Source organism: Elephas maximus, chromosome 12, assembly GCF_024166365.1.
Source record: "Elephas maximus indicus isolate mEleMax1 chromosome 12, mEleMax1 primary haplotype, whole genome shotgun sequence".
In the NCBI taxonomy this organism is placed as follows: domain Eukaryota; kingdom Metazoa; phylum Chordata; class Mammalia; order Proboscidea; family Elephantidae; genus Elephas; species Elephas maximus.
Window position 1 is genome coordinate 42,568,475 of NC_064830.1, and position 12,057 is coordinate 42,580,531.

The 12,057-nt window shown below is 38.7% G+C and overlaps 1 protein-coding gene across 2 annotated transcripts in view; it reads right to left on the minus strand.

The window, feature by feature from the left end:
* Positions 1-465: 465 nt before the first annotated feature.
* The window catches only part of DNAJC27 (DnaJ heat shock protein family (Hsp40) member C27), an 88,346-nt gene continuing 76,754 nt past the window's right edge, over positions 466-12,057 (minus strand). The window contains exons 5-6 of one of the 2 annotated variants that reach the window (XM_049902760.1): positions 7,691-7,851; positions 466-4,334 (exon numbers count right to left, since the gene is read on the minus strand). In XM_049902760.1, the coding sequence (XP_049758717.1) occupies positions 4,202-4,334; positions 7,691-7,851 (294 nt within the window). In that variant the 3' untranslated portion in view covers positions 466-4,201. The remainder of the gene's footprint in view (positions 4,335-7,690; positions 7,852-12,057) is intronic. The other variant, XM_049902759.1, reaches the window with a different exon arrangement.

The following is a 12,057-nucleotide window of genomic DNA, read 5'->3' on the forward strand; positions in this document are numbered from 1 at the left end:
GGCAAATGGATTCTCCCCTACAGCCTCCACAGGGAGTGGGGCCCTGCTGACTTCTGGCCCCTAGAACCGTGAGAGAATAAATTTCTGTTGTTGTAAGCCACCAGGTTTGTGGTAATTTGTTATGGCAGTCACAAGAAACCAATGGAATGATTTAACAACAGTTTCACCTGAATTAAAAAGACAAAAATAATATTAGTATCTTTCTTTAAAAGAGATCAAAACAATTTCATCATAACTTAATAAAGTTAGAATAGTCTGATGGACTACTGAATAGCATTTCCTCCACTTCATAGATGGGAAATTAAAGCAAGATATCTACGGACACAATTGGTGAGGAGCTAGATTGGGTTCTAACCTAGTATGTTTTACATCAAAGATCAGTGTCTCAACATGTAAATACATCTCACAGACAGTGTTTGATATTTGGCGTTATTTTATAAAAATACACAACTTAAATACATATGACACTCTCTATACAAGACATAAACAGTTCGTAGATTTAACATTTTCAGTTATTTCAACAGAAAGCAAATATGTAAATTATAAGAGCAAAGGGTTTCGTTATAGACTCTTCATTCACAGTCAGGGGAAGACTGCCTGGAGAGCAATCGATGCAGGAGGCTTACAAAACCATCCAACTTTTCAACAAACGTCAGTTCACCAGTAGGCCTTTATTGCACAGCTCCATATTGCACTGCTTGTTAGACACAATCTAACTCTCCCACATCACAAGTTTATGTTTTTTCTCCTCTACAAAAGCTTAATGGAAAAACCAATGGACAAACAGCATTAACTGCGTTTCACAATTGTGCTAAATACCACTTATGAGAAGTACGAATCTCTCTTCACTTCGCAAAACTTGCAATGGAAGGTGCTTGGCTATATTTTGCAGCCAAATTCGTATTCACAAGTTTTGCAAAGACGTTGGCAGACTCAGAGTGAACTAAAATGTGTGCAGCAGAGAAGGAGATGACATTGCAGTGCCCACTGAGTTACTAGTAAGAAGAACACTGTCAGAGACAATGTGCACACGGCTAGGGCTCTTTCCTTTTTAACTTGAGACGGAAATACCTCCCTCCCTCTCTTGATTTAGTCATTGTTCTCTGAGCAACAGCGGCTTCATTACTGATTCAGAGTTTACAGGGGCTGCTTTCTTACTCTGGCTTTCTTTAGGAAGTTTACCTGCCTTATCTATGGCTCATTTAACTAACAGTGAATTAGGTGCTAGTTTATAGGTATAAAGAAACATTGACTAGTTAAGAATTAAATAAATGAGAACTCACTACAGTAAATTTCCTGAGGTAAATGTAAGCCTTAACAAATGATGCGGAGTTCATAGAATTGTATTTATCTTGGGTATCGGTACAATGACCCCAAGTCTGAACTTTCAAATGAACAGGTTAACAAAACCGAGGACTTATGTGAAGAAATAAAACAACAATGCTGAAGTAAAAGAAACACTGACAGTTAAATTGCAATGAGAATATTAATTCAAAAGCAGGCATAAAAGGGAGAACAGAGGAACAAAAGGAAGGTGTATTTTAAAGTGCTTAAGTAGGTTTGGACGATTAATTTGAAATGCCTCCAGGGATTTCTAACAAGTTTAACAAGGGTTACTTCTTGGTGATTCAGATGTGAAAGAAATGGCTTTTCTTGAATAATAGCTGTTCAAACTCTTTATTCTCTTTTGGAAAAACAATATTCCCTAAAAAAAAAAAAAAACTTGACCACTGAGATTATTCTGCTAATTGTTCCTCTTAGTGATATACTCTGAAACCCTAACTGGCTGAAGAATTTTAATAAGCTTGAACTACAGGGTACACGTCTGCATCAAGAATTTAAATTAATACACAGCAGTCTATAAAGTTTTACATGAAGTTAGTACCCAAAAAACTTTTCATTGCAAATCATGCTTTATTATTTCAATTATCTGCTCAAGGATTGTTGAAATCAGAAAAATTCTAGGGCCGTATAGCTTAGCTTTCTTATTGCCTTCCTTTTACATAAATGAAGTAGTTTATGGCCACCCTTACTGTGAATAATGAAGACATTGGAAGCTGAGCCCCAAGGCCTGAGAATAAAGATCTGGATTTTAACAAGTCACATCCTCATGATACAAGGATGTGAACGGATGCACTAAGGAGCTCTGCTATGACTGCTCATCTGCACACTGTTAACTCGGATGAGGAGACGAATCTAGTGTAGCAGTGGTGAGAACTGCACAGCTTTCTGCACAGGGCCACCTACTCAGTGAGCTGCCAGTCCCTCCTGGGCTGACACTCCATCTCCTCATTCATAAAACTTTTAAGTTCTGTTGCAAGAGTCAGAGCTATGTTTGACTGCTTTAGCCATAGTGAGAGCCTCGAGCAAAAGTCAGGTCCAGAAGGACTTTATTACAAGTAGTTTGGAGTTCTGCAGTCCCAGAAGCTAGCTCAAAGGCCAGAGGAAAATCCCACAATAAATCATGTATCAGATCCCAATTCATAAACAAAAGTATTTTCAGTATCACCAAGATGAAAACTCAGGCTTCACTCACAATGTTCTGGTTTACTGAAAACCAGTAACGGTGACGCAGCCTGAGTACGGCCACACAAAGTAAAGCTGCGCCGGAGAGGGGCAAAGTCCAGAAGACTGCATGGGCTTGGATTATGTGAAAGTGGCTTTCCTTCTTAGGTGGTAAGGAAGATGCTATTTGGTGACCAACATGGGATAGCTGTTTATAATTCACAGGACAGTAACGTTTCACACATATGTTAAAGCCCCAATTAATGTAACTACAAATATGAGTAATATGAGCGATGATGTAATAAGTAGTGAGACTGGTTCAATAAACGGTGTAAAAAAATTCAGTCCTAATACCTGATATTCACCCCTCTCTTATATATCAAAGAGGAAACTATTGCAAAAGAATGTTACTTCTCTAAGTGAAATTAGTTTTCATAATCTGTAGTTTAAAAATATTACTACCCAGAAAAACTATGGAGATTCCTCCCTGCCCATGCCTTCAGCTCTCCCTCCACCACCACCCAAAGGGTCTATACTTGTCTCTGGTTAACCAGGCCCAGGTCAAGGTTTGCAAGGGATGACCAAAGAGGCAGTGGCTGGAAGCCAGGGATTCAAGAAGAGAGAAAATGATGGCAGATCTGGGGTATAAAACCAACACACAAACACAAGCAAGAGGGGAAAGGAAGAAGAGGGGAAAAAAGAGAGAACCACCACTGATGAAGAAGCAAGGAGAGAAGCCCAGTTTGCTGAGGGGCAGCCCTGCCTTTCCCCCCTATCTTTGGCAACTGATGCAGAAATAAGAGAAAGTATAAGCCTTGTATGGTGACTTGCCCAGTGGCTCAAATAGGCCTCAGATGAGGCTGGCCTTTCCCTCTGAGGACGTGTGCATAATCCCTAGGTGTGCCTGCAGTACTTCTGTCTTGGGGTCTGAGTCCTGCTTCCTAGTGCAGAGTGCTCCCTACTGCTACCAGCAGCCACTTCCATGGGGAGAAGAATGGCTCATATCCAGGGCCATGACTAGCAGTAGCCAGCCTACCCAGAATCTGTAGCTGCCACTGCGTTTTCTCTCCTGGTGGTGGCCTGGCCTGTCTCTCCCCCTGGTGGTTGGAGAAGGGAACAGAGTAGATGTCATAACAGGGCGGTTCACTTCAGAGCTGAATAGCCTCATTTCACAAACTTCCAAAGGGCTGCCAAGGGTTCAATAACTATAGATCAGTGGTTAGAGCACCACCTAAGGAATTCACTGTAAAAGAAACAATTTGCTTGTAAGGTCACACCACAAATTTGCAGGAGGTTTGATACTGTCTGCTTCCATTTTTGTTGTCTTCTTTTCTGATAATTAAAAAAATAAATGGTGAAAGTTTTTCCCCTCCAGAAACCTCCTGAACTTTCTTGAGCAAAGTGCCTAATTACAGAGCTGACAAATGAATGAGGAAAAACATGTAGATTATCGAGAAGTATTAAATGAATAAGTACAGTGAAGCTTGGTTCTCTTCACTTCACACAAATGTAGATCATCTCTCTGTAAAATATCTAGGAAATGGTAACGGACATCTGAATTATTGATCTGCAAATGACAACACATGAGTAAAAACAGCGGTAAGAATTTTGTGAAGGCAAAATCCATGCTGGTTATTTCACCTCTGGGGATGGTCTGTTTACACTTGAGTCTCACACTTGTCTTTTTCTCTATTTCCTATTTGATGTTTTTCAGGAGGGCTGTCCGGGCATTCACAACGGCTTTGAAGGCATCTTCACTACCAGGTGCAACGCATTTGTCTGGGTGAAGAAGCACAGCCAGCTTCCGGTATGCTTTGTTGACTTCATCCCTAGGAAAAGGAGCAAAATTCTAAGTCAGGAACACCGTCAATCCCAACCCATTTTAGCTGCTTGGATACATGGAACATCTGTTTCAATAAGTATATCACAGATAATCAGTACCCTTTCTCAAAGGTGGGACCAAAGGACTAGGAATCAAACAAAAAACAAATAATAATGCTAAGGAAAAATTAAAAAAAAGACCAGGTAAACACAGACATGCTTGGCACCAGGGGCCATTTTCATCACTGTTTTGAAGTACTAGATTGGTCTCCTCATCCAAGCTACATTGTGCAAACTCTTTGCTGACTGAAACATGGGCAAACGGGGCAATCAGGGAAGGCCCTTGGAATAGGGTTCTGAAAGAAGACAGGACTCAGGATTAACACAGTGATGGGGAAATACAGGCCACCAGGCCACCTGGGGAAACAGAACTGACAGGAGCTGTTCACAGAGCACAGAGACGGCATGTAGCCCCATGAGGAAACGGGCAGCGAAGTAACAAGAAACAGTGTTGGCCAGGGAGCAGGGGTCAGTAAGTGAAGTGCCTTGAGGGCGAAACAACAACCACAAAAAATGGATTTGACAATAATAGTAGGAGTTTCATGACACAATGGCTGTTGGCAAAGCTGTTTCTTGAAGTTAGGAGACAGGAGGTTGCAATAACATTAAGGGATGAAGTACAAGAGTTTAGATGAGTTGTATATACAGGTGGAGAGCTATAACAGAAAGGGACTGAAATGAGTTCCAACATCATGAGATCTGAGGCCCAAGGAAGACAGAGAGCCCACTGGCCAGGAGAGGGACACCGAGACCAAAATAGGATCAGGGGAGAGAATGCTGCTGAGAGAGGAAGGAGCAGTAACGATGTTTCTCCAAGCTCAGCAGGCGCTGACTGGAAACCAGCAGATCTCCACAAGAGATCTTCAGCCTTCTACCTGAGCAGGAAACTCATCAGGAACGGGTCTGGAGACTGTACCCTTCCCTCTCCTAGCTCTCACTCATCCTTGTTGTCAGGTCTTCTTCCTGACCCAAACTGGAGAGGGTTCTAAGTACCCCAGGTCAGACTGAGCTCCGTCTCTACCAGCTCATTTTATTTCCCATTTTCCATTTGTAATTCAGGGTTCCAGTTATTCTATGAGCATGGGTATGGTACTTCCCAAATTCCTAACCTTTCTCCTTTTTTTTTTTGAATCAGAAGGATTTCTGATTTGATCTCTCCACATTAGAGAGATGGTCTTTGATACTTCGGATGTGACAAAGTCTTAAAAAGTGGCTACTTGGAGAGAGTTCATAGGGCCAGGTTAACAGATCTCCATGTTTAGGGCGTAAAAGTCCCTGTGCTTATCAATATACCAAAGAACTTGTTTCCAACCAGCTAGCAGCAGACTGTTTCCTTCTGTTAAAGAAAGCTAGGGCTTCTGCTTTCTGATTTTAGAATTGTCCTTCTGAATTTTCTTGCTTTAACCTTGCTTGCAGTTTTCTACATAGATAATTTTGATATTAGCTGACAAGTCACATTCTCCCTCTTTGAAGAAATTTGAATGCCAGAGTTCTTATTTTTCCAAAAGAGCCTTTGTCCTTAAGCCAGATACAGCTTCCTCTCTTCCCAGTGAGAAAGTCTTGGGCAGGGTCCCTCTAATAGCTCTGCTTCCTGAGTGAGCAAGCCCAGATGGGTTAGTCATCAGGCCTTGTCCACTGCACTAAAAGTGCCTTTCAAGAGTTCTAGGTAGCACGAGAGACCCTCATGGAAAAGTTCTTGGAGAAAGAAGACTGATGGAGGTATGTAATGAATATTATCAATTCTGTTAAAGATGAAGATTTTCTGAAAATTCAAGAACAGTAAACACAGCACTGAATGAACATTAAAATTCTCTATAACTTAAGAAAAAAAATGTTTTTACACTTTGCCCACATGAGCTCAATACTATAAAAAATTAGTTTGACAGACCCAGTGGACAAAGGGTAGAGAAGTACAAGCTTCTATCAGTTAAGAATATGGAACTTATGGAGGTTCTGTAAGTTTTGTTGGATTCCAATAAATCACAGGGAATAATAAGGAACTAAAAGTTTTCTTTCCTTAATGAGTACTGTTCTAAGTTAATTTTTAAGTACACAAAGTAATAGTTTCTTAATTTTAGAGTGAATATCCATTGGAGACGCAAGGGGGGAGTATAGGATGAGACTATGGAGGTCTAAAAAGATATTTAAAAGATGTTTAAAGCACCCCCAATAAAGCCTGGCAAGTCGAGGGTGACTAATTGCCTTCTTCTTCCCTTCCCTTCTTTCCTTTAGGACTTTAAGATATGCTATGAGACTAATATAGAAAAGAGATACTTAATATTTTGGTGCTTACAATGCAATTTAAGATGCTTTTTTGTTTTGTGAACATTGACATGAAAAAGTAGAAAGAGAGAAGTATGAGGAGGAAAGCAATAATGCAAAATAAAAAATGAGAACTCTTATACCTCATAATATACATGTTGTTCTTGTTGTGCACCCTTAAGTCGACTCCAACTCATAGCGACCCTATAGGACAGAGTAGGACTGCCCCACAGGGTTCTCAAGGAGTGGCTGGTGGACTCAAACTGTCGACTTTTGGTTAGCAGCCTGAGCTCTTAATCACTTCACCACCAGGGCTCTATATAATATGCATAATAACAGTATTACTGTATCTTTAAAAGCTATATAACTATACTGAATAATAATGTATTTTGTATAAGCAACAAAGAATAGTGGCTATATTTCTTTTCTTCCTGAATAATTATTTTGGGAGAAAAATAACTGGCTAAAATAATCTAACACAAATACATACAGAGACAGAGGAACTAACAGGATGTGTGAGAGAGACAGACAGAAAGAGAGAGGCAGGCAGACACGTAAGTGTTCAAATGTTTCAAGGTCAAGGGCCAATTCTATCACTAACGCTGCAGTCCCTGAAAGTGTGTTCAATCTCACTGAGTTCCAGTTTTCTCACCCACAAAATGAACTGTTTGGACAAGCTGATTGCTAGCACTCTTCCCTTCTCTAAAATTCCATGGTTTAAGGATTCTTTTTTTGGCCAGGCTTTTTTTTTTTTTTAAGATTACATTAGCTTCAAGGCTCTTGTTCAACACAAATAAAAGCAGAGCATAAGGTATTTATGCATATATACTACATAGTTCCCTTATTAGACAACTGTGCTCTCTATTTTATTTCTTTGGTATTCAATTAATTCAGTGAAGCAGAGTTATTAAGTAATCTTGATATATTTCCACACATCTTCATATTTCTAGCCAATTACAAGATCTATCGCATCTACAATTTTGACTACGGGTCTTTTTTCTATAATAGAGCTCAGCACTAAGTATCCTAGAGTATTGCTTACCTTGAGGCCCCAGGTTTGACTCCCAGCATGTCCCAACTATCTTTGCTACTTCGAATTCTGCGAATGGTGTCTGCTTGTTCTTTGGTGAAACTAGCGCTGCTATTTGTGATAGGACGTTTCCCGCCATTTTCACATAAATCAACTATGGATACATAAAAGGTCTGCAAAAAGAGAAAACATCCCATAGTAGAGCTAATTTTGTGAAAACAGGAATACAGGAATTCCTGTTAAGTATCAACTCAGAGACTTTTAATATATTCCAATAGCTCTTAAAAGTTATAAATAAGGCAAATATGTACTTTGGAAGATTTTTTTTTTCTTATTTTAAATACAGAAAAAGTATAAAGAATAAAATTTAAGTGGCTCATAATTGTACACTCAGATAATGTCACTTAAGGTTAAAAAGTAGTAGATGAACATTACTAGAAAAACTCAAATGGCCTCAAAAAGTTAAACACAGAATGACCATATGACCCAGTGAGTCTACTCTTAAACATATATTCAAAAGAATTGAAAACAAGTATTCAAACAAATACTTGTATATAAATGTTCATAGAAGCACTATTAACAATAGCCATAAGGTGGAAACAACCCAAATGTCCATCAACAATGGATGAATAAACAAAATACGGTATATTCACATAACTGCATAATATTCAGCCATAAAAAGGAATGAAGTACTCATACTATTCTACAATGTGGATGGACTTTGAAAACATTATGCTAAAGTGAAAGAGGCCAGACACAAAAGGTCACATATTGTATGATTCCACGTATTATATGAAATATCCAGAATAGGCAAATACATAGAGACAGAAAGAAACTGATGGTTGCCTTGAGCTGTGGGGACGGGGTAACAGGAGTGAGTGCTTAATGGGTATAGCAATTCCTTTTGGGTCCAGGAAAATGTTTTCAAACTAGATAGAGGTGGTGGTTGCACAGCACTGTGAATGTACTAAATGTCACTGAATTGTTCACTTTAAAATGGTTAATTCTGTGTTATGTGAATTTTACCTCAATAAAAATTCAAATGGTAAAGAAAAATGCAAAATGAAAACTGTCTCCCTACCCTTCAAGTTCCTTTCTTCAAGGCAATCTTTGTTAATATTTTTTGAGTATCTTTTCAGAAAAATTTTCTATCAGTATGCCAGTACATATACACATCCACACCCTTTAAACATTTACATAAGAAAGATCAATTAAACACATGCTTTTTTTTCACATAATAACGGACTCTTTCTATAGCTGCAGATACAGCCCTTCCTGGTTCCTTTTAATGACTGCTCTGTATTTTGCTGTGTGGCTGTATCACAATTCATTTAACCAATTTTCTATTCTTGGACTAGTCAGTTGTTTCCAATTTTTTGCTACTGCAAACAGTGCTTTAGTGAATATTTTTTTGTGTCTACAGCTCTGCACATTTGTAGGGATACTGCTTTAGGATAAATTCCTAAAAGCAGAACTGCTGAGTATTTCTGCATTTTAATTTTTAATTTAACAACTGTCCTCCAAAAAGGCTGCACCAGTCTATGCTCCCATCACAGCAGATGAGACAGCCTATTTCCCCATACTCTCGTCAACACTGGATATTATCATACATCTTAATTTTTACCAATTTGATATGTATCTTGAAGTTTTGATTTACATTTCTTTAATTACAAGTAAGACTGAGTATCTCTTCATCTGTTTATGGGCCTTTTCTCTTTTTGAATGTTGGCCTGTCATATTCTTTGTCCACTTTTATGATGGTTTGTAAGTGAAAACTATTTTTTGATTCTGTTCATGTCTTATGCTCTGTGCACTATTATTGCTGAATGACTCCACTCCAAATATTAATTTAATACACTAGTGCTGCTTTTAAATTTACATATCTCCTCTTCCCTTGATTTCCTTTTTAATCTCTTCCTCTTCTATTTTTTCAGATACTTCTATAGGTCCTATTATCTTCTAAAAAATTTATCTTTCTCTTAAACTTCTCTTATCTCCAATAATAGCTGATCAACTTGGCAACATAACAAGGAGTCCTTGTTATGAGAAGGCATGTCAAAGGAAAAGCCATTAGATACCAAAACAAAAGAAGTATTATCTTGGTTTCAGTCTATCTTAATATTATTCTTTTTGTTAACAATGTGAGTAAGACAAAACCAAGTTCCTTCCTGACATAAAATGTCTACTAGCTAAGCAAAGAAAATACTTATTAAATAGAACAAACAGGAAAGCACTACTTTTAAGTGTTTACTTACAGAATAGTTTGATTATACTCTTGTTAGCCTTTTTTTTTTTTTAACAGACTAGTTTATCCATTAGTTCTACCCAAGATTTATGTAAAAGGATAAAAGCCACCTAAAAAGGATCATGGTTCACAAATGTCTGTTAGTAGTATCAGTGTGAGAAATTCATCAGTAAGTTTTTCTTCTAGTTTATTAACTAACCTGAAATATAAAAGCTCTCAGATTTCTGAGGACACAAGTATTCATTCACAACCCACAAGGTTAGAGAATATTAGGTGTGGTGAGGTTTACAGAACACTAGAATGGAAGTCAAAAGTCTCCATTTAAATTTCATGTCTGAGTTACAGCCTCAATGGAGTAATGGGTACTGGACTAGACCTGCTGCCATAAACTATAGAACTGGAAGAAATATATGAGGCACTATGTTCAAGTGAAGCCCTGGTGGCACAGTGGTTAAGAGCTTGCCTGCTAACCAAAAGGTCGGCAGTTTGAATCCACCAGCCGCTCCTCGGAAATCCTACGGGGCAGTTCTGCTCTGTCCTATAGGGTCGCTATTAGTCGGAATTGACTCTATGGCAGTGGGTTTTTTGGTACGTTCAGGCAGTGGATGACAGCTTGTGCAAGACTTTGATCCTTGAGAGGTAAGCCCCACAATCACCTGGTTCTCTGCCTGGAGTTTTCTGACCATGCCACAGAGAGGTGGAGTCTGAGCAGACACAAAGTCCCATTGAGCTATAGAGGCAGAGGTCAGAGTTGGAGGCTGCTGAAGTGGCTAGAATCTTCAGAGCAGCACATTGGAGACAGCTTGGCAGAGCTGTGGCCCCCAAAATCCATGTGGGTCCTCCCCACTAGTTTGTACTGAGGGCTAGGCTATACATGCACAGGGTGAGATCACTTGAGACTTACCAGATAGCAGATGCAATGGGGTTGAGAAAAGAACCAATATACTAGAGGTTAAGTGGTGCTAGGTTAAGAGTTTTGCCTTGCCAGAGTGGAGGGATTGCCCTAACACCTTATTATTACTCTTAGCATCTAGCTGAGATACCAGAAAGGCTATACCTTAGGAATTGGGCTTATCCTTACGAAACCTAAAACTAAGCGCTGACAGGGTCTGCAAGAGAGACAGAATTCAGAGGCTGAGTCCTGCCAAATTATAAGAACTTAGGGAAAAAGATAGGCTTCCTTCAGATTCTTGCTATTAAAGTAGAAAACAAAGCCTACACAAGTTCAGTGTAATCTGCCAGTAATTTAACTGCCTGCTAAAGCAAGAATAAACAATCTTCAGAAGAAGATAACTGAACTTAAAATCTCTACAATGTATTATCTAAAATCCAGGTGTCCACTTGAAAATAACTACTCATACAAAGAAACAAGAAAATGTGATCCATAATCAAGAAAAACAGAAGTCAGTAGAAGCTGACCCTGAGATAGTTCAGATGTTGGATCTGGCAGACAAATACTTTACAACAACTATTAAAGATATATTCAAAGAATTAAAGAAAAAATATTATATCAATGAGTGAGAACTAGAAACTACACAAAAGAAACAAATGCAAATTCTAGAACTGAGAAGTACTGAAATGAAAACTTCACTTAGTAGGTTTAACAGCAGATTGAAAATGAACTTTTAATCAGATCAATAGAGACCATCCAATCTGAAAAATGGAGAGAATAAATGGAAGGAAATCAACAGAGCCTCAGGGACTGTGGAACAAAACCAAGTAGTCCAATATACATGTAGTTGGAGTCCTAGAAGGGGAAGAGTGTGAAAAAAGGTCAGAAAAAAATAATTGAAAAAATAGTGGTCAAAAATTTCCCAAATTTGATGAAAAACACCTGCTGCCAATCCAAGAAACTTAGCAAACAAGCAGGACAAATATAAAGAGAACCATGCCTAGGCACGTCATGGTCAAAATGCTGAAAACCAAAGATAAAGAAACTTTTGAAAGCAGCTAAAGAGAGAGATATCATATAGAGAGGCATGAGTAAGAAATAATGACAACATCTGATGAGATAATCAAGGCCAGAAGACCACGGAACAATATCTTCAAAGTGCTGAAAAATTTCACTTTCAACTGTTATTATTTATACCTGTTGGACAAGTCACTTTACTAGTCTTAGCCTCAGAGTCCTCAT